The following is a 22,325-nucleotide window of genomic DNA, read 5'->3' as shown; positions in this document are numbered from 1 at the left end:
AACATGGAGGATATAGAAGGGAAACTGCAACATGGAGGATATAGAAGGGAAACCGTGCAACATGGAGGATATAGAAGGGAAACCGTGCAACATGAAGGATATATAAGGGAAACCATGCAACATTGAGGATATAGAAGGGAAACCGTACAACATGGAGGATATAGAAGGGAAACCGTACAACATGGAGGATATAGAAGCGAAACCGTACAACATGGAGGATATAGAAGGGAAACTGCAACATGGAGGATATAGAAGGGAAACCGTGCAACATGAAGGATATATAAGGGAAACCATGCAACATGGAGGATATAGAAGGGAAACGGTGCAACATGGAGGATATAGAAGGGAAACCGTACAACATGGAGGATATAGAAGGGAAACCGTACAACATGGAGGATATAGAAGGAAAACTGTACAACATGGAGGATATAGAAGGGAAACTGTGCAACATGGAGGATATAGAATGGAAACTGTGCAACATGGAGGATATGGAATGGAAACCGTACAAAATATTTTAGGAAACCAAAGTGCAAAAATGATTTTTAGCCCCAATTACTTGGATATAAAAGGAACCTGTCAGTAGGTTTTTGTATGCTAAACTAATAATCTATGTTAAGTCTCTGTAATGCTGAATAAATCCATAAATTTGCTTTAGCAATCCATGTTTCTCTTTCAGAGAAATCCCTTGTCCAATTTTTATGCTAAAAAGTCGCAAGTACAAGGTGCAGGAACTGCACTGTCAGCTCTCCGGCCTCGCTCTTCTTTCCACACCCGCCACTAGGTCTCCTGTTGCTGACTGATGGTACGCACAAGCGCGTATTCCCAAGGTGGCATATGTGGAGATTAACAGTCCGACTTTCACTATATTCTCAGGGACTCACTGCACATGCTCCTCCATGGAAAGGGTACCAATTGTGGGAGATCTTGGCTGGTGGAGTGGGACCCTAAAAGAGTGACCTGTCAGAGATAGCAGTTTGGCAACGGGCAAGATAAGAGGGAGAAAGGCCTGAGGGTTGTTAGTTCAGGGCAAAGTCCTCTGCACTTGCTGCTAATTAGCATAAAAATTGGATGAGGGATCTATCTAAAATGGACACACAGATTGCAAAAATGAAGTTATAGATTTATTTAAAATTACAGTGACTTAACTTAGATGATATTAGTTTGGGATACAAACGCCTACTGATGAATTTCATTTAAAGAGAATCTGTCACCATGTTTTTGCCACCTAATCTGAGAGCAGCCTAAAGTAGGGGCAGAGATCCTGATTCCAGCGCTGTGTCATTTATTGGGCTGCTTAGTGTAGTTTTGATAAAATCACTGATTAACAAGCAGTAGATTATCATTAGAGGACTACTTGCTGTGCTGCCAGGTAGTCCAGCATATTCATGAGCTCTGTATAACTGCTAGATTTGCAGCAGAAAAAACATTGATTTTATCAAAATGATAGAAAACAGCTCAGTAAGTGACACATCGCTGGAACCAGGGTCTCTGTCTCTACATTATGCTGCTCTCAGATGGGGAGCAAAAATTGGTGACGGATTCCCTTTAAGTAGAATAAAATTGTCCTTGTAGCTGGACAAAGCCTTTAAAAACTCTTCATGGTTCAATGAAAATACGTTAAACAAGTAAGTGATAGTAAATTGAATTATCTGATTTTTCTTTAGATGTTTCATGTATTTTACGACGCATCGATTGTCAGAAGGAAGATATCCCTTTTAATCTTACTATAAAATGTAGATAGATGTTGTGTAAGACGCTCGTAAACACGTCCTTGCAGTGCACGTACTGACTATAGCCAGGATACCAACTCAGGGACTTTTTGTGTAGCTAACATGATTAAAGGAAAATATCATTTGTGGAAAATCTATCTGCTAAAACACACAGAACTGTTCTGCCTTTTACATGAGATTTGTTTGAGGACATGATCAAAGGAGCTGATATTGCCTTGTCTAAAGGCATCTTCCACTTGATTCCATGCCTGCTAAATATACAGTAATGTTGCAATCGCCATGGAAACACCACGGCCCTTATGCATAAAAAGCAGTTTGAAGAAAAACTGCCAGTGTTTCACATAGAACCAATCAGATCACTTCTTCCACTTTCAAACGTTTGTTGGAGAGATAAAAACTGAAATCTTATTGGTTGCTAGAGACAATACTATGTTAGACCATATATGTTTCTGACTAGAGAAGTGAATTCCAGTTTATACACTTTTTGGCCTCCAAAGGGAAAAGTGACAGAAATACCTATTATAACATAGGAGATTAATGAGAAGACCCAATAGGCCAATTTGATGATTTAATATTTTTTTTTCTAAATATTATAGGGGCTACTTTGTGAAGTTGAGACCCCCACTGATCAGTTGACACAGCACTTTAAAGTGTGCAACTCCAGCATAATAGATTCAGGACCCAATCTATTTAGCTGCAGCCTTTAATATTCCATCAGAGCAGATGTCCATCATGGCTGAATATTGATGAGCTGTAGCCAAACAATGGCCACCCATTGGCTGCAGCCTGCACATGACATAACCCGTCATGCCACTCTCTGGGAACAGGAATCGCGCCTCTGGGATTAAGCTGGGACTGCCCAGTAGTGGATAACCCCTTAAAGGGGTGGTTCACTAGTTAACATTACTGGCCACATCGATATAACGTTGAGAAACAAGGCTTCTCTCAAATACCTTGTGTTGGCAATAGTGCCTATGAGCGGCGCTATTGAGGATCACTCATACCCATTGCGTGACCCCTGGGCTCCGTGACCTCTGATATCTGGTGATGACGCGTCAACTTTCAGTTAACCTGACATCACTGAGGCTGGGCCCAGTCTCCGTGAGTGACTAGGCTGTGGGCGACATGTCACTGCTCGTCACAGCCCAGTGTCACAGCCCAGCATCTCCCTGCTCTCTCCTTCACTACAAAGCACCGCAAGCAGGAGTGATGCTGGGCTGCAACAAGCAGTGAAACGCTGCCCACAGCCCAGTCACTCAGGAAGACTGGGGATGGCCTCGGTGATGTCAGGTCAACTGGAAGTTGACATCTGGATATATGAGGTCACAGAGCCCAAGGGCCATGTAACTGGGATGAGCGGACAACAATAGCGCCACTCACAGGCACTATTGGCAACACAAGGTATTTGAGAGTAGCCTTGTTTCTGAACATTATATCGATGTGGCTTGGAAAACTAAGTGGTGAAGCACCCCTTTAAAAGTTGCAAATATCATGTTGCATTATGATTTTAAGTTGCAGACCTAAAACTGTTGTGTAGCCCTATCCCTAGTTAATCATGTATATGGAAACTGTTAGTGACAGAGTCACTTCTGAGAGGAAGAGGATAAGAACTCTAGGTCTAAATGGATTGGCCACATAACTTAGTAGAAGAAGCCAAGCCAGACACGTATTTCGGGGTGTTTGCCCCTCATCAATGCAAAGCAGGAGAGCTGATTTGGCTGGTGAGAGACTTCAGACTGAGTTTCTATGGCTGGGGTCACATGAGTGTATAAAAACAAGTCCCATTCCCATCCAAAAAAGTGGGACGATTATTTTTCTCACTTGTCAGCCGTGAGCTGTCCATGTGCAATCCTTTTTATACTCAGCAGCCATTAATCTTTTACAGGACCCTTTATAGTTTCCCATTTTACAGACTTGTAATGTATTCATAAAAATTGGATGCCACGCTGATGGTCCATTTGGGATCTGATTTTTATTCTCACACTGTCGAATCACAGATTTGCATTGTTTCATTGAATAGCATTGGTCTGAGTGAAATCCATTTTTTCTTGGATTGCATTCATAAAATTTAGATCCCTAAGTGGTAAAGTTTCCCCTTGGGGATAGCACAAAATCGGCATAGGGAGTGTAACTGGCCATGAAACAGAAACAACAGCATTCTACATATCAACAAGTGGTGCAAAATAAACTAGGCACTTACGGTATACTGCTGGGGCCCCATAGGCTCCGTAACATGAAAAGTAACAGCGGGTATTGCAGAGGTACAGTAATGCTAATTGAAAAATGATATAGTCACACCACACGCATGTGACATTATAAGTGATCGTCCCATTTATTGTTTTTTTCACTTAGCGACTTGAGGTTACAGCTCTGTATACCGGTAATTGTCTGTAGATCAGCGATATTATAACATGGCCGATGTCATCTGCCTTAAGGTAAAAGAATGTTTCAATGCGTTAAAAAATGTTTTGGCTTTTCCTTAGTAATTGAGAAGCATATTGGATGTGATGTATTTTACCTGATTTCTACAAAATTATGGACATAGAGTCCTTCTTTCTGCCAAATTACCTCCCAGAAGCAGAGGTGCCGTTCTGAGGCTTCTCTCTTGCTATCTGCTCGTACAGTCATGAGAACTCATTAAGCAGGCTTCCCCTCTCCATCCTCTCCCATTTAGTATGCTGTATTAGTGCCGTTGACAGCAGGAAGGGAATTCATTTCTGGTTTTTGCATTCAGTATTAGGCATCACTACTTGCCCGTCTATAGTTCATAAAGTGAAATAGAGAGAGGGATTTTCAGAAAATTCTATTATTATAACTTGCATGGAAAAAAAGTACAGGGGAACTGCAATGTAACACCCAAAATCAGTGAGCCTGGTTACTGCCATTACTCATAAATTAGGAGTTAATATCACTAAAACCCTTCTGGATGATGTACTAATGCACACAGTCACCAGCCCCGCTGTAAAATCTAACCGTAGAAGGCCTTTTCCATTCCTACATGCCTGGCACTTTCTATGCTGCGGATATAACATTTGAGACATTCCATGGAAAATTGAAGTAGTGGAGAGTAATCAGAATGCCGAAAATATGTTGTGAATGTCAGGAAAAGAGATTATCAGGGAGGTAGGCTTCAGCCAGTGTTCCTCAATATGCAATGTTAGTACCTGGTGAGGGACACTTTATACCAAAAAAACAATACAGTAACATTTTCCAAAATGGATGCGAAAACTACTGGAGAAAAAAAAAAATCACATTGGATTAGAAAGACTGGTAATACGGTAAATAATTATTGTGTCACCATATTCCATCGCACTTTACAATTCAGAATGACTACAATGCACTGTGTATATGTTGGGTAGCACGGGGGCTCAGTGGTTTACACTGCTGCTTTTCACCACTGGGGTCCTGGGCTCCAATTCAACCAAGGACGACATCTGCAAGGAGTCTGTATGTTCTCCCTGTGTTTGGATGGGTTTCCTCATACACACTCCAAAGAGAAACTTATAGAAAATGTAGATTGTGAGCCCCAATGGGGACAGTGATGATTATGTCTGTAAAGCGGCATAGAATACAATGGGGTAGAAAGACGCTGCTGAAAGAATTGACATGCTGCAAATTTACAGTCATATGAAAAAGTTTGGGCACCCCTAGTAATGTTAACCTTTTTTCTTTATAACAATTTTGGTTTTTGCAACAGCTATTTCAGTTTCATATATCTAATAACTGATGGACTGAGTAATATTTCTGGATTGAAATGAGGTTTATTGTACTAACAGAAAATGTGCAATCTGCATTTAAACAATATTTGACCGGTGCAAAAGTATGGGCACCCTTATCAATTTCTTGATTTGAACACTCCTAACTACTTTTTACTGACTTACTAAAGCACTAAATTGGTTTTGTAACCTCATTGAGCTTTGAACTTCATAGGCAGGTGTATCCAATCATGAGAAAAGGTATTTAAGGTGGCCACTTGCAAGTTGTTCTCCTATTTGAATCTCCTATGAAGAGTGGCATCATGGGCTCCTCAAAACAACTCTCAAATGATCTGAAAACAAAGATTATTCAACATAGTTGTTCAGGGGAAGGATACAAAAAGTTGTCTCAGAGATTTAAGCTGTCAGTTTCCACTGTGAGGAACATAGTAAGGAAATGGAAGAACACAGGTACAGTTCTTGTTTAGCCCAGAAGTGGCAGGCCAAGAAAAATATCAGAAAGGCAGAGAAGAAGCACGCCACAAACAGAGTCGCCTGAGGTATACAAAAGCACATTTGAAGAAGCCAGTTACATTTTGGAAGAAGGTCCTGTGGACTGATGAAACAAAGATTGAGTTGTTTGGTCATACAAAAAGGCGTTATGCATGGAGGCAAAAAACACGGCATTCCAAGAAAAGCACTTGCTACCCACAGTAAAATTTGGTGGAGGTTCCATCATGCTTTGGGGCTGTGTGGCCAATGCCGGCACCAGGAATCTTGTTAAAGTTGAGGGTCGCATGGATTCAACTCAGTATCAGCAGATTCTTGACAATAATGTGCAAGAATCAGTGACGAAGTTGAAGTTACGCAGGGGATGGATATTTCAGCAAGACAATGATCCAAAACACCGCTCCAAATCTACTCAGGCATTGATGCAGAGGAACAATTACAATGTTCTGGAATGGCCATCCCAGTCCCCAGACCTGAATATCATTGAACATTTGTGGGATGATTTGAAGCGTGCTGTCCATGCTCAGCGACCATCAAACTTAACTGAACAGGAATTGTTTTGTAAACAGGAATGGTCAAATATACCTTCATCCAGGATCCAGGAACTCATTAAAAGCTACAGGAAGCGACTAGAGGCTGTGATTTTTGCAAAAGGAGGATATACAAAATATTAATGTCACTTTTATGTTGAGGTGCCCATACTTTTGCACCGGTCAAATTTTGTTTAAATGCGGATTGCACATTTTCTGTTAGCACAATAAACCTCATTTCAATCCAGAAATATTACTCGGTCCATCAGTTATTAGATATATGAAACTGAAATAGCTGTTGCAAAAACCCAAATTGTTATAAAGAAAAAAGGTTAATATTAATAGGGGTGCACAAACTTTTTCATATGACTGTATTTCTGCATCAAATATGCAGGGGAAAAAAAGCAACATGTGCACAAAACTTCAGGATTCTCATAGACTTTGATGGTAAAAGGATTTCAATTCAGTTTACTGACAAAACTGCACTAAAAAAAGCATAAAAAATTAGATAAAAACCCACTGTGTGCACATATCCTTAAGCCCCCGTCACACACAGCGAGATCGCTAGCGAGATTGCTGAAACGTCACAGGTTTTGTGAGGTATCAGCGACCTCACCAGCGATATCGCTGTGTGTGACAAGCAGCAGCGAGCGGGCCCCTGCTGCAAGGTTGCTGATCGTTACAAAACGATCAGGACCATTTTTTGCTCGTTGGTCTCCCGCTGTGCAGCACGCATCGGCGTGTTTGGCGGCGGGAGACCAATGATCTGAATGTGCAGGGAGCCGGTGTCTGGTAACCATTGTACACATCGGGTAACTTTGCAAAGCGCTTTGCTTAGTTACCCGATGTGTACCATGGTTACCAGCGTACGCCGGTTACAGGCTGCCAGACGCCGGATTCCTGCACATGTAGCCAGGGTACACATCGGGTAACTATGAAAAGCGCTTTGCATAGTTACCCAACATGTACCCTGGCTACCAGAGCGTCGTTACACGGGTCGCTGGTGGCTGGCCTCTGATCGCTGTGGAGATCTGCCTGATTGACAGCTTACCAGTGGCCATGTAGTGGTGCTCCAGCAATCCCTGCCTGGTCGGGTCGCGGGTGGAATCGTTGGAATGCCGCTACGTGTGACGGTACCCTTAGTGTTTGTGCGCAGATGAGTCTAGCAAGTGGTCACTTTGTAATTGCAGAGAAAGCTGTCAATCACTGATTAGGCCCACCCACCGGACTCATAAGCATTTAGGCCATGGGCACACGTGTGCGTTTTGCATGCGTTTAAGCAGCTCTTTGCACTGCAGCGTAAACGCATGCGTTCTGTTTCCCCAGCAAAGTCTATGTAACTTGTGCAAATTCCATGCACATGATGCGTTTTAGAGAGCAGCAATTTGCATGCTTAAATTTGTGGCCGATTTGCTGCGTTCTAAAAAGCAACATGTCACTTCTTTTGTGCGATTTGGATGCTTTTCCCACTCTGTCTATGGCAGAGCAAGCATCAAGAACGCATGAATTCTGCACTCAAAATACATCCAAAACACAGCTTTTCGGCTGCGTTTTGAAATGCACATGCAACGTGCGCACATGGCCATAAACACGAGGGATGTCAACAAATAAAATACAAGTTATACTGAATCCTTTCTCAGAAATCAATGTATAATTCTGCTCAGCTTTCCCTAATTCTGCATGTACAACAGAATAGATTCCCTTACACCCCTTACCGACATATGACAGACTAGTACATCATATGCTGGTTTTCTGACTTTGATGATGGCTCACAAGCAAAGCCCACAACTTTCTCGGCAGATGATGTCTGATTTGATCAGCCATCATGTGCCTTTAACAGGAGCAGGTGGAGTAGCATTCCACCAGCTTCTGTTAACCTATTAAATCCCACTGTCAATCTCTGACAGCAGCAGTGGACACGCTTCGGGAAGGGGGAGCGCCATTCCTCCTGCCCATTGGAGCGCCTGTGATGTGATTTCGAGGAGCTGATAGGTTGTCATCATGACAGCCAGGGGTCTGCTGAAAACCCTAATGCCAGTTATTACGATCCTCCTGTTAAAGCCAGCACATGTCTGGCGTTCTTAGGAGATTGTGATTTTAGCTATAGATAACAGTGCTGATGCACTGCTATGAATAGCACAAGGGATCACACGATAGCAGCTTCAAGTCACCTAAGTGTACTATTAAATACAGTAAAAAATGAAAAAAAAAACAAAAACGTTTTGTTTTTAAAAATATGAAAAGGTAAAAAAACAAAACACAAAAGTTCAAATCACCCCATTAAAACGAAAGCAATTCGAAAAATTACCCATATTTGGTATTGCAAAGTTCATAAAAGTGCCATCTATCAAAACAGCATAATGGGGAGAAAAAAAAACAAAACGTCAGAATTACATTTTTTGGCTCCAGAAATATTGCAAAAAAATGCAATATGATCAAAACATCTACCCCAAAATGATATCAGCAAAAATGTTGGCGGCTCAGGGCACAAAAAATAAGCCCTCACAAAGCCCCAGATCCCAAAAAATGAAAACATTAACATTTTTTTCTTATAAATTTCAAATTTTTTTCAACACTTAAATAAAAAAACTATACATGTTTGGTATGTGTGTACTCATAGTGACCTAAATAATCATACTGCCAGGTCAGTTTTACCGTAGAGTGAACAGGGTAAGTAAAAAAAATTTTGTTTGCAATTTGAACGCACTTGGATTTTCCCCGTTTTCCAGTAAACTATGTAGTAAAATAAATCCTGTCATTCAATAGTACAACGTGCTGCGAAAAACAAGCCCTCATATGGATATGTGGACGTAAAAATAAAAAAATTATGGCTCTTTGAAGAAGGGGAGGAAAAATTTTAAAAGAAAAAATGAAACATGGCCTTGGTGTGAAGGGTTAAGGAACATTAACATTCCTTATTATGTAAAAAGTATTTCATTGTTTAAGCATAGCGAAACCTTAGATCCTGAACGTTGTTTAGGTGTTCTAAATAGAAATTATACTTAAAGGGAATCTGTCTTCAGGTTTTTTGCTACCACATTGGAGAGCAGCATTATGTACAGGCAGAGTCACTGATTCCAGGGATGTATCACTTACACCTTACTGGACTGCTTGTTGTCATTTTCATAAAATCCCTGTTTTATTTGCTGCAGATCTATCAGTACTCTGAATGATGGGCTCTTTATAACCCCACCTACATCACTAATTGACTGCTTTCTGTGCACACTGTGCATAAGCAGAAAGCTGTCAATCAGTGGTGGGGTTAGAAAGAGCTCATGAATATGGAGGATTACATGGCAGCAGGTTTACTAGCCTTCTAGTGATAATTTCTGGCTAGAGATTAAAAGAGGGATTTTATCAAAACTACACTAAGGAGCCCAGTCAGTGAAATCACTCGAATAAGGGTCTCTGTCTCCACATTATGCTACTCTCTGATTAGGTGTCAAAATCCTGGTGACAGATTCCTTTCAAAATATGAAAATTGTCTCTTCAGGGAGGAAGGAGACGAACTATAGTGCCACCTTTTGGAAGTAGCAATTGTAAAAGTCAAAATTGACCCTTTAATGAGCCTTGTTAAATGACTTAGGATTTATGCCAGATGAGAACCTCAATTTGCAGACACGGTGTTTCGGGGTGATTGCCCCTCGTCAGTGCAAAGTATAAGATCTAATCTGGTTATAAACACTCTTGTTTAAGGATATTTTAGCCACTAGGTAGCACTGTCTTATTTATGTCTCATCTCTTAGGGCAGTTAAAGCGCTTTTCATATGTGCGATTTTGAGTTCTGGAAATAGAGAACATGAAATTCATGCGGAATATGGATCTAAGACAGATCGAAGAAAAAGGACCCCATTGACTTCAATGAGGTCCGCCAGGTTTCTGTTATGTGGACAATTTATAATGGAACAGAAATAGACAGCATGCTGCACTTTTTTCTGTTAAAAAAATAGACAATTTGAGGCCCTATATTTGAAATATATGAAATTTCTATTATCTGCACCTATACAGTGTTTCCACCCATATCCTATCCACCGCCATTAACTTGAGAATGGCGGCAGCTATAGGCATAGAAGTGGTGTCTAGGTATAGTAAAGTAGCCATGCACTACACAATGAAATCACCTATAGCGCCACCTGGTGGAAAACAACGGAGTTAGCATTTTTATCTCGAAAACGGAGCGGGATAGAGAAAAAAAGTGAATTACAAAGTTGTAGGGCATCATCAATTCAATATGAATCGACACCTTGCATACAGAAATGCTATGATATGACCACCCCAAAACATTGAATGCTGGTCACGCATATGGCGCTAATTTAACTTTGATGCTCAAAGTGGCCACCGTCAGCTGCAATGCACATCTGGACTCTGGACAGCATAATGTATCTTGCTGCACATTGGGCAATATGGTAGGTGACACATTTGCACAAGCAACTGTGATACGTCTTCGTAGGTCCTGCAATGTTGGTGGAGGGGTCGCATACACCTGATGTTTGATGTGACCTCACAGAGAGAAGTCCAATGAGGTCAGGTTAGGTGAGCGTGGAGGCCACTCCACACAGCCACCATACCCAATGACTTGTAGGAAGGTCTCCATGAGGTATCGCTTCACATCTGCAGCCTTGTGAGTTTTACAGGTTCTTATCATAGCATTTCTGTATACAAGGTGTCGATTCATATTGAATTGATGATGCCCTACAACTTTGTAATTCACTTTTTTTCTCTATTTCGTTCCGTTTTCGAAATAAAAATGCTAACTCCGTTGTTTTCCACCAGGTGGCGCTACAGGTGGTTTCATTGCGTAGCGCATGGCTACTTTACTATACCTAGACACCACTTCTATGCCTATAGCTGCCGCCGTTCTCAAGTTAATGGCGGTGACAGGATATGTGTGGACACACTGTACATTAGATACTTAACTGTCACCCTGTAAACCTCTAAAGTAAAGATATTGATGTGAAGTATAGCAGAGCATTGCTACATTTTATTAATCTAAAGGATTGGGGGCTATTAAATACATCACTCTTATAGTACCTGACGTCGTGCCTGATGGAAGGATTACTTACTCATTTTTTTCCCCTCACAGGAGACATATTTTCACTTTTTCTATTTCTCTCTGCTAAGAAAGTCCATTTAAGCTGTGATTTCCCGTTCCAGCTGGCACTGCGCCCACCCATCAGGCAGCAGGGAGTAATTCAGAGATGCCTTTAATGGCCTGACACGTATATAGACTTGTATACATTTATTTAAATGCCTGCCTCTTTTGTGGCGCTGAGTCAAGATGCGGCAGTTATGACAAATCTACTTGGCGTGACTGCACAGATCATAATACTGCAGTGATCCGCCATGATGCCCTGCTCAAAGGTCTCTTACATAAATAATCCTCTTCTTCCTCCAGGCCTATTTGATCAGCATTTTCTCTTTTTGCTGATCATTTTTTGTCTCTGCTGTCACTATAGGTGACTCTATTGGATACATTATGTTACATAGTAATACAGACAGTTTCTATATTTCATGTTCATTTCAGAATAACATGTAAATGAGAAGTGACATGTGTATACACCCATAGTACCATATGGCGGAATCGTTATATTCACCTATCTAAACAACAGGTCATCAAGAAGAATGGAATGTTAGATTAATGATGGCGCTTTCATCATTATATTGTTTGCATGCTACGTGTGTCACGTGTCTAATAGGAAATGGGGTGCCACGACCCAGAACCACTACCTCATTCCTTTCGAATATTTGTGTTCCACTGCTGGTAAAAAAACAGGGGTTAATGCTCCCTGGGGATTATGCTCCACACACAGAACATAGCACACTTCCTTCCAAAATCTACAGATGGCTGGAGCAGAAGGAAGACGCAATACATCTCTGCCAAACACGATTGCTAGAACAGATCCTATTTCCCTGACAGTTTGCGTCCCTCATTCTCTGCACTGATCACCCATGCAAATTTCTTGGATGTGATATGGATCAATTAAGGAGATCCTTGAAAGAGAATATTTTGGCCAATTTAATCACATTTGATCAGAAATTAAACATCTGGTCACAGTGGGAAATGATTAATAGCAGGCCGCTGCTGGGAATTAGTAAATGGTTTATGAAAATATAAAGCTGAAGGATTTTACGGTCCAAGATGGTTGACACTTCTCCATTCAAGTTATTGGTCACAGCTAGTTAGAATATAGGCTGATTATATGGGCCACGTCCATGGTATAGAGCAGGGGTCTGAAACTCGGCTGGGTGTATGGGCCGCACATAGAAAAAAAAATATTTGGGGGGCCGCATTCATTGCAGGGCCAAGTGACATTTTAATGATTCCATATATTTTCTTCTATACACCTTTGGATCACTTTTTGTGAACACTTTTTGCTTGTTTATTAAAAAGAAACTGCACTTTTTTGTTACGTTTATATGTAAAAAAGTATTTTAATGGTAAAAAAAATATTTTATCTCTTTCTTGTGCACAGTAGTAATGTGCCCATCTTTGTAGCATTGTGTCCATCCTTATAGCATTGTGCCCATCTTTCTAGCATTGTGCCCAAATCAAAATGTCTCCAGTCCTCATCCTATTTCCCTATTATGCCGTTCTTGACATACACAAAAAAAAAAAAGATTATCCTCACCTTTCCTCCGTTCCCTGTTTTCTCTTAACTTTTTGTTGTTGCCTGCAGACCCGTAGACCCCGTGGCGATCGCATATTATGCAGGCTGCCGGCACCGGCAGGGCATACTACACTTGATTCATTTGCGGTGAAGTGCGCTAGGAGCTCTCTGCACTCTATCATTCACAGGCAAGCAGGTGACTTCATACAGTGATGTTACCTGCTTAACATTGGTATCAGTGGTGTAACTAGAGTTCGATGGGCCCTGGTGCAAAATTAGGACCGGGTCCCCCTTGGGGTACAGGATGATTACGCTGACACTTGGCTCTTTCCCTCAGCACCCAGCTTTCCCATGCTCTGATATCCCTTTCTCCCTCCATCCCTCCCTCCATCCATCTTGTCCTCAGCACCCAGGTTTCCAATGCTCTACTATACATTCTTTCCCTCAGCACCCAGCTTCCCCTTGATATCAGAGCATGGGAAAGCTGGATGGTGAGGGAAAGATGTATAGCAAAATATGGGAAAGTTGAGTGCTAAAAGAAAGATGTATAGCAGAGCATGGGTGTTTGACCCAGTACTCAGCATCAGCTGGGCACTGAAGAGAAGATAGATATCAGAATATATGAAATCTGGGTTCTGAGGGATATCATAGCATGGGAAAGCTGGGTGCTGAGGGAAAAATGTATAGTAAAGCATGGGAAAGCTGGGTGATGAGGGGAAGAGCCTCTTTCCCTCAGCACTCAGCTTTTCCATCCCATGATTGTATCTTTTTCCCCCAACCTGATATACAGCCTTATCCATATTTTTTTCTATACATTATACTGTGCTATAAATATCATTATAGATTTATTCATGTTGCATCTAAAAATGTTAGTTGTTTTTTTTAATGGTACATGAGTTTTGGTATTTTTAAGAGGGTTTTTTGGCCCTTTTAGTATTAGTTCTGCTTTTTTAGTATCTGACTTTTAAAAATGCCACATGTGTACACATTCACACAAATGTAGACATATATGTACCGCCCCGCTCTCGGCAGCCGAGCTGCTCGGATCTGGTCCTTCTGTGGGTGGCTCGAGGGTCTCCGGACCCGGGGGGGTCTCGCAGTCACTTCAAGTAAAAAGGGGGGTGATGGGATGGTGGATGTAGGACGTATATGTACGGGCTGGGCCGTACAGAGTTCGTGACACCGTTGGGGTTTGGCAGTGCAGGGAGATGGGCGACCGAAGGGTGCTAGTGTACTCACTATTAAAAAAACACACGAGTCTCTGGTAAACCAAGGTGATGGTGGTCGGTGCCCGCAGCCGGCTGCGTTCTGGTTCCCACACCCGCTGGTGGACTCTGTCTTTCTCCAGCACCTGTTTTAGAACGGTGGACTTCCTGTGCTTGCAACTCCAGGAGTCCGCTCCCGGCTGGATGTGGCCTAAGGAGCCATTGCCTGCAGACGCTGGCCCGTGGGATCTCTGAGCCATGGCGGTGGCCTTATATCACCCTCAGTGGGCTGTTGTCTTCTATTAGGGACTTTGGGTGGAACAGGACCTCTAGTCCTGGCCTCAATCAGTTATTTAACCAGTTCCAGTAGCTTCTGGACCTATCTTCAGGGTCTGAGTACCCCCTGTGTGCTCCGGTTTCCGAGTCAGTTCCCCGGGTCGGTACCGGTGGGCTCCAACCCTGTCCCGGTCCACCTCGGTTCCACCGAGCCGTCTTCCCGACTCCTGCAGACGGAGACCGCCGTCTGCCTACTAGCCAAAGACACCAGGGCTCCTACCCTGGTACCTGTCAGTTTGCCTTCAGGCCCAGACACAGGCCTGACCTCCACTCTCCTTGAACTCTACAACTCAACAGCCTTGACTTGACTGACTTGTTTCCCGCCCTCGGGCTGTCTAAAATGCCTTGGTGGGCATCTTCCAACCGCCTGGTTCCGCCCCCTGGTGTGTCTATCAAGCCCCGAGGGAGGTGACTAGGGTTTTGTGGTTAGCTGTGTGTTACCTGTCAGGGAAAGGTGTAATGCGGGGCCCTATTTGTGACTACCTGGCCCGGCCAGGGCGTCACATATACACTAGATTTCTCTTTATATACTGTATATGTGAACATTTTGTACACACTGTATATACAAAGAAATAAGAAAGTTATCCAACAGTTGCCTGAAAGCAAACCATAAAGATGATGAGGGTGGGCCACCATCACAGGACAGCAGTGAGGCATATCATCAGTTACAGAGCTGTGGGGGAGGGGGCAAGACAGTGCAGCTGTGGGAGGGGGGGGCAGGATAGTGCAGCTGCGGAGGAGGGGGGCAAGACAATGCAGTAAATAGGAGGATAGAAGAGGATAGTGGGGCTAGAGTCATCATTTAGGGAGGTCCAGTACTCACTTCAAGTCGCATTGTGTTCCTCTGGAGCCTCCTGCTACTGCCAGACTACAGAGCAAAGGCAGTGCAGGAGAGAGAAATATAAACTCCTCAGAAGTCTCTTATTTTTTCAGCACTTCCTGCACAGGCCTGAGACTCCACATTAGCTCCGTGCCTGTGGGCGGGGCTTACTCCCGGTAGGCGGGATTTACTCCCAGTGGGCGGAGCTTACTCCTGCAAGGCTCTGGAGCAGTGAATGTAGGTAGGGGATGGCTGTGCTTAGCATTTCTCCTCTCTTCTCATGGATGGAACATGCAGCATATCTGCTGTATGCTGGAGGAGAGACTGTCAGGGGCCCAGTGGGATATCAATCGCCCAGCAGATGCTCAAAGCCAGCGGCCGGGTGATCACTGTGACCATAATCCCGCCCACCTCTCAGCAGCGGCTTCAGTGGAAAGAGGTGGGCGGGATTAGAGGCGCAGGGAATAAGCTATTGCTTAAGTAGCCAGGACATTTGTGTGCTCCAGAACGAACCCCTGCGACTGTTCCGGTCCTGATTGGTATAGTGCAGAGAACTCCTTGCCCACACTGTGCCGCAAATGCATCAACTGTAGTAAAGCCATGTCGGCACCAATACCCTGCATAGTAATGTGATCGTCACGGGGTCTGCGGGCACTGGGGCCGCAACAAGAAGCCTCAGGGGCCACATGCAGGCCGTGTATTTGAGACCTCTGGTATAGAGTAACATGCCTATTACCCATAGGGCCGCTTTACACGCTACAACATTGCTAGCAATTGCTAGCGATGTCGAGCGCGATAGCACCCGCCCCCGTCATTGTAACGATATGTGGTGATCGCTGCCGTAGCGAACATTATTGCTACTGCAGCGTCACACACACATACCTGTGCAGTGACGTCGCTGTGACCGGCGAACTGCCTCCTTTCTAAGGGGGCAGTTCGTTCAGCGTCCCAGCGACGTCACAGCAGCGTCACTGAACCGCCGCCCAATAGAAAAGGAGGGGAGGAGATGAACGGCCGGAACATGCTGCCCACCTCCTTCCTTCCTCCTTTTCCGGTGGACTCAGGTAAGGAGATGTTTGTCGTTCCAGCGGCATCACACATAGCGATGTGTGCTGCCGCAGGAACGACAAACAACATCGTTATTGCAGCAGCAACGATAATTGGGAATAGGGGGGCATGTCACCGTTGAGCGATTTTGAAAGTTTTTGCGATGATTCAAAATCGCTCATAGGTGTCACACACAACGACATCGCTAAAGCGACTGGATGTGCGTCACAAATTCCGTGACCCCAACGAGATCGCTTTAGCGATCTTGTAGCGTGTAAAGCCACCTATAGCCTTGGTTTACAGATGAATATGCCTGTTAGTGTTAATCTTCTCAGAAGAGGGCCATGCCTGTTAAGTGCGCATTCAGCTCCGGTTAGTGAAATTGTTTGCGGAAAGTCTTGGTCTCTTAGTTTTAGGCCTCACTAGTTCCTGAACAGGCACTTCATGTGGTTTTGTGATTGTTTTCACAGTATGTGGAGGGAAGGAGCATAAATTCTCCACAAATTCCAACCAGGGGAACAGATACAACTATGGGAAACATTTTCCCCTTGACTTGCAGTCAAGCACTGTACATCAGGTCAGAAGCGCAGGGTCTGCTTCTCCTTGCTGACAAGTATGAGGAATCCATGTAGTAGTCCTGTCTATTAATACATCTTTTTGCTGCCAGAAAGATTTGTGACACACAGCACAGCAAATGGTTTCATTTGAGTCAATTGGAAACATCTGCCCTAAATATCATTTCATGGAAGAAGTCAAGTGTGATGAAACATTGTAATAAATGAGTCAGAGCCAGAAACCCAGTGGCCGACTAGACTGTCAATGTTACATATCAAATCATTATTGGTTGAGCTGAATGTCCACGGGAACAAACAGATGTGGATGAGCTATTCCCACTTCATACCATTCGGCGAGTACTGCCGAATCCCTCGACTGAGACAGATGTGACATGAGGTGTGAGGTCAGTCTGTCATCATCCCTGCATGGTGTCGTACTGTCCTTATTTATGACTTCCTAACATGCTCATGTAATTACCAAGCTGCACCGATGCCAGCCTTAACTCCCTCTCTCTTGAGTTTTCAGCCATAATATTCTTCCATTGAGTTTCTGCACAATGACACATGATTAGCTGTTGAGAAATGTCGCCTTACCTTATGGTTTTTACCATTCCGGAACATCATCCAATCTTCACCATTGGTACTGACTTCCAGCTTGTATGATTTGACATAATAGGAAACTCCTGTATGTTTCGATACTGCTCCTTGAGATGCCACTGCTTTCAGCAGAGTCAAGAAGCGAAGATCAATCTGCAAATACATTGGTGATATCATTATAGGTATATACACACATTTAAATACATGCACACAATGTCTCTTTTTCCTATTACGTTTTTAGTAAAAAAAAAAAAAATCATGTTAAAAAGTGTGCGTTTTATAGTCCACAGTTTTCTAACAGAGAACTAGAACTGTGCAGCAGCGCAGATCTCTCTCCTGCCTGATACTGATTATTCTGATCAATGTATGGTGCCTCTGAAGCTTCAATCGCCACAGGGTACTGCACCTCACCAGAGGTGCAGTATTTATCCCGGGTAAGGAGTAGCTCGTTGCCGGTAAACCACCACAATCCACCACAACACACAGTTAGATGTCCTCTCACTGGGATTGGGCTAGGGTAAAAACATTGGAGGGTGGCCATCACTAACGTAGTGGACACTCTGCTCACTAGTTCAGGAACCCGAGGGGGAGCAAGGCGACACACACAGACTAGACAGTTGAACACTGACACCAGATGGTGACAGACACGGAACCAGTGAGGCACAGGAGAACATGTTCGCTAAGGGGAAAGCTGCACCATAGCTCCCTCAAGACCGAGCATTGACTACAGGGTACAGAGGCCTAGGCTGGCGTGCACTTCACGTCCTGCCAGCAGAATCTGCCAGGCAGAGGATTCCAAGTCTTCTGGCTCACACAAAGCGTCTGGGGCACAGCAGCATATAGAGCCAGGAGTCGTGACAACAGAGCGGCACCAATAACCAACTCGCGCTACCTGCTATACGGGACAGGTACGGGGTCCATCCAAGGACTTGGGTCCCCGTGTGGCTTCAAGCCACAGGAACTCACACCAAACAGCACAGGGAGGAAGTACTCACAGACAGAAAAACTGGTTCAGACCTCTGAACTATCCAGGATCAGCTGGAGCCCATCACAGCGGAGTCCGGCAGTCCAAGGGCGGTGACATCTCAGTGAGTAAAGAACTTAAACTGCAACCGCTGTGTCGTCTAATCCTTCCCACACTTCGCGCTCCTTTATTAGAGTGGACTACTACACCCTACATCCCTGGGGCCTCTGCTCTACCTGTGGAGAGCTACACCAAGTCTCTGCGTCACATTCTGCCCCCAAAGATACCTCCCACAGTGGCGGCTCCTATAATAGCCCCAAACCACAGGTGGCGTCACGAATTACTACAACCCTCATTACCACCCTCCCTCATTTATTGACACCACCGGGGTCACGGAACTAGGCCAGGCCAGCTGTGATATCTTCAAATCTACACCGGCCCAGTGACAAGTAACCCTCCAGACCACGTGGGTGCGTCAAGTGCAGGGTGGGCGATAAAACTACCAGGATCTACATATTTACTCAGGTCATGAAATCGGTCACACACAAGTTTGTGATGAAATAACATAATTTATTTGTAAATTATTTCTTCAAAAGAGCCACACCGCCAGTTTTGCCAATGTTTCGGCTCTTACATTCAGAGCCTTCGTCTGGGCAAAATGGATCCTGGGATGAACATTGGGAAGCTCTGTAGAGCAGTAATGGATGCCCTGTGGGCAGGAGCAAGGCAGAGTAAGTGCCAGGGCTGTAGTGAATCTGTTTTGGCATTAATGTCTAAACTGCTGGCAACAAACGTGAGTACACCACCTTAGTGAAAATGGCCAAATTGTGCCCAATTAGCCATGTCCCCTCCCCAGGGTCATGTGACTCATTAGTGTTACAAGGTATCAGGTGTGAATGGGGAGCAGATGTGTTAAATTTGATGTTATCGCTCTAAGACTCTCTCATACTGGTTACTGGAAGTTCAACATGGCACCTAGTCAAAGAATTCTCTGAGGATATGAAAAAAAGAATTGTCGCTCTACATAAAGATGGTCAAGGCTATAAGGCTGCAGCACGGGGGCCAAGACCATACAGCGGTTTAACAAGACAGGTTCCACTCAGAATAAGCCTTTCCATGGTTGACCAAAGAAGTTAAGTGTGCGTGCTCAGTGGCATATCCAGAGGTTGCCTTTTCAAAATAAACATATGAGTGCTGCCAGCATTGCTGGTTAAAGGGGTGGGGGATCAGACTGTCAGTGCTTAGACCATATGTCGCACACTGAATCAAACTGGTCTGCATGGCTCTAGTCTCAGAAGGAAGCCTCTTCTAAAGATGATACACAAGAAAGGCCGCAAACAGTTTGCTGAAGACAAAGCAGACTAAGGACATGGATTACTGGAACCATGTGCTCTGGTCTCATGAAACCAAGATAAACATATCTGGTTCAGATGATGTCAAGCTTGTGTGGCAGCAACAAGGTGAGGAGTGCAAAGACAGCTGTGTTCTGCCTACAGTAAAGCATGGTGGAGGAAGTGTCATGGTTGGTGGCTGCATGAATGCTTCCGGCTGTGGGAAGCTACAATTCATTGAAGGAACCATGAATGCCAACATGTACTTTGACATACTGAAGCAGAGCATGATTCCTTCCCTTTAGAAACTTAAAAACAAAATCACAACATGCACAATTTTCGTCTAACAATTGAACGGCACTCGTTCATTCAACTGTATTCTCCCATAAAAAAATTGGACCGCACTCAGGTTACATTTTTCTCCCCACCTCTGAGAAAAAGAGTGTGATTAGCATATTTGGTCAGTTTTACTCAGATGTAGAGAAAACAGTCATGTGCACTAATCATTAGAAGTACCTCTATTCAGTTACCAACATACAGTTAGAAGCTGACAAATCAATTAGTTTTAGCTCTTGTCCAAATTTATTGTTTCCAGCAGTACTCGGGATGTTAAACACATTTTGTACTTATTATAGGCTAATGACCTATTACAACAACAGATAAACCAGTTATTTTTGTAGCTTAATTAATGCGACCTCTTTCATAAAAATAAAAAGGGTGACTATCTCTATTTGGAACACATAACTATGAAGCAATAAAGCCAAAAGAAAGACCTTACAAAAATATGAATATCAAAAAAATGCACGGAAATTATGGAAACAGAATAAGCACCTGCCCCATTACAATCAGGTGTCATAGAGCAGAGAATCTGAAGAATCCAAAGACGTGTATCCTCAGAATTGCCCCCATTTCTAAATATGATCAGCTCAAGTTAAATGGTGCCAGAAGTCTCTAACACAGTATCATGCCTCTTTTTTCTCTACAGCCAGTCATCTAAAGGGGGTTTACACGCTGCGACATTGCTAATGCGGAGTCGTTGGGGTCACGGAATTTGTGACGCACATCCGGCCGCATTAGTGATGTTGCTGCGTGTGACACCGATGAGCGATTTTGCATCGTTGCAAAATCGCTCATCGGTGACATGGGGGTCCATTCTCGATTATCGTTACTGCAGCAGTAACGATGTAGTTCGTCGCTCCTGCGGCAGCACACATCGCTATGTGTGACGCCGCAGGAACGAGGAACCTCTCCTTACCTGCCTCCCAGCCGCTATGAGGAAGGAAGGAGGTGGGCGGGATGTTCCGGCCACTCATCTCCGCCCCTCCGCTTCTATTGGGCGGCCGCTCAGTGACGTCGCTGTGACACCGCACGGACCGCCCCCTTAGAAAGGAGGTGGTTCGCCGGTCACAGCGATGTCGCCGGGCAGGTAAGTATGTGTGATGGGTCTGCGCGATGTTGTGCGTCACGGGCAGCGATTTGCCCCTGTCGCACAACAGATAGGGGTGGGTACCCACGCTAGCGATATCGGGACCGATATCGCAGTGTGTAAAGTAGCCTTTAGGTGAAATCTGCAATTTAAGGACCCATTGACGCGCCATGTGTGTGCGAAACGGTTGTTGTCCATCTTTGTGTCCCGCACCTACCACCCCGTGTGTCTATCCTTTTGACGTCAAGAAAATAAAAAGAGGTATATTTGACTGGTTAGTGTCATCCCTTCAATTCTGGTTTATCGGAAAATCTGCAGTTTATACCTGGCAGCCAAACTACATTCAATCAAGAAATAGCTATGAAATGCCTTTAGCCATTGTGACGATATTTATACCACTTTCCTGGAGAAGCTTCAGTGTTTATTCAAGCTAAATGGTGAAAATCATTGCAGAACAGCTTTCCCCGCCAGCATCCAAAATCAGACTGCCACTTGCGATCTTACGGCGGCAGTGATCCTTTTGAGGAGAAGGCGCTTGGTAAATAACTTTTCTAAAGTTGATTAAAGCTCTTTCAGGAGCAGAAACCGAGAGGCAAGAATCAGACTGCGCAGTCTTGACGATTTTCTTAAAATAAAAAATGTTAATGCAGTAACTGTCCAAGACACTTTGCATTTTGCTTGGTGGCTTCTTTTTCCTGCCAGATTACTAATGTGGAATAAATTATCCCAGTATTTGGCAGGGGGACATAGCCCTGCTGAGGCAATGCCCTTCCCCTTGGAACTATAGGTGGGACTATGAAATGTCTGAACATTAATAGCTTGATCTTCAGAGCGTGGAGGTGGAGAGGTTGGCAGATACGTCCAGGCATTCTGCTATAGTCTCGTTCAGCCTTAACAGGGTTAAAGCACTATCCTGACATTCTGAGTCATACAGTCACAATGAGAATAAGCTCTGATACATTGTCGTTTGGG

General features: G+C 43.9%; 1 protein-coding gene across 2 annotated transcripts in view; it reads right to left on the bottom strand.

The window, feature by feature from the left end:
• NRP2 (neuropilin 2) overlaps positions 1 to 22,325 on the bottom strand; it is a 185,771-nt gene that overhangs the window by 74,219 nt on the left and 89,227 nt on the right. For both annotated transcript variants that reach the window (XM_075317693.1, XM_075317694.1), the window contains exon 7: positions 17,630 to 17,785. In XM_075317693.1, the coding sequence (XP_075173808.1) occupies positions 17,630 to 17,785 (156 nt within the window). The remainder of the gene's footprint in view (positions 1 to 17,629; positions 17,786 to 22,325) is intronic.

This window comes from Anomaloglossus baeobatrachus, chromosome 7, assembly GCF_048569485.1.
Source record: "Anomaloglossus baeobatrachus isolate aAnoBae1 chromosome 7, aAnoBae1.hap1, whole genome shotgun sequence".
Classification (NCBI taxonomy): Eukaryota; Metazoa; Chordata; class Amphibia; order Anura; family Aromobatidae; genus Anomaloglossus; species Anomaloglossus baeobatrachus.
Note: the sequence above shows the minus strand (reverse complement) of the source record. Positions and strands in the feature narration are given on the sequence as shown.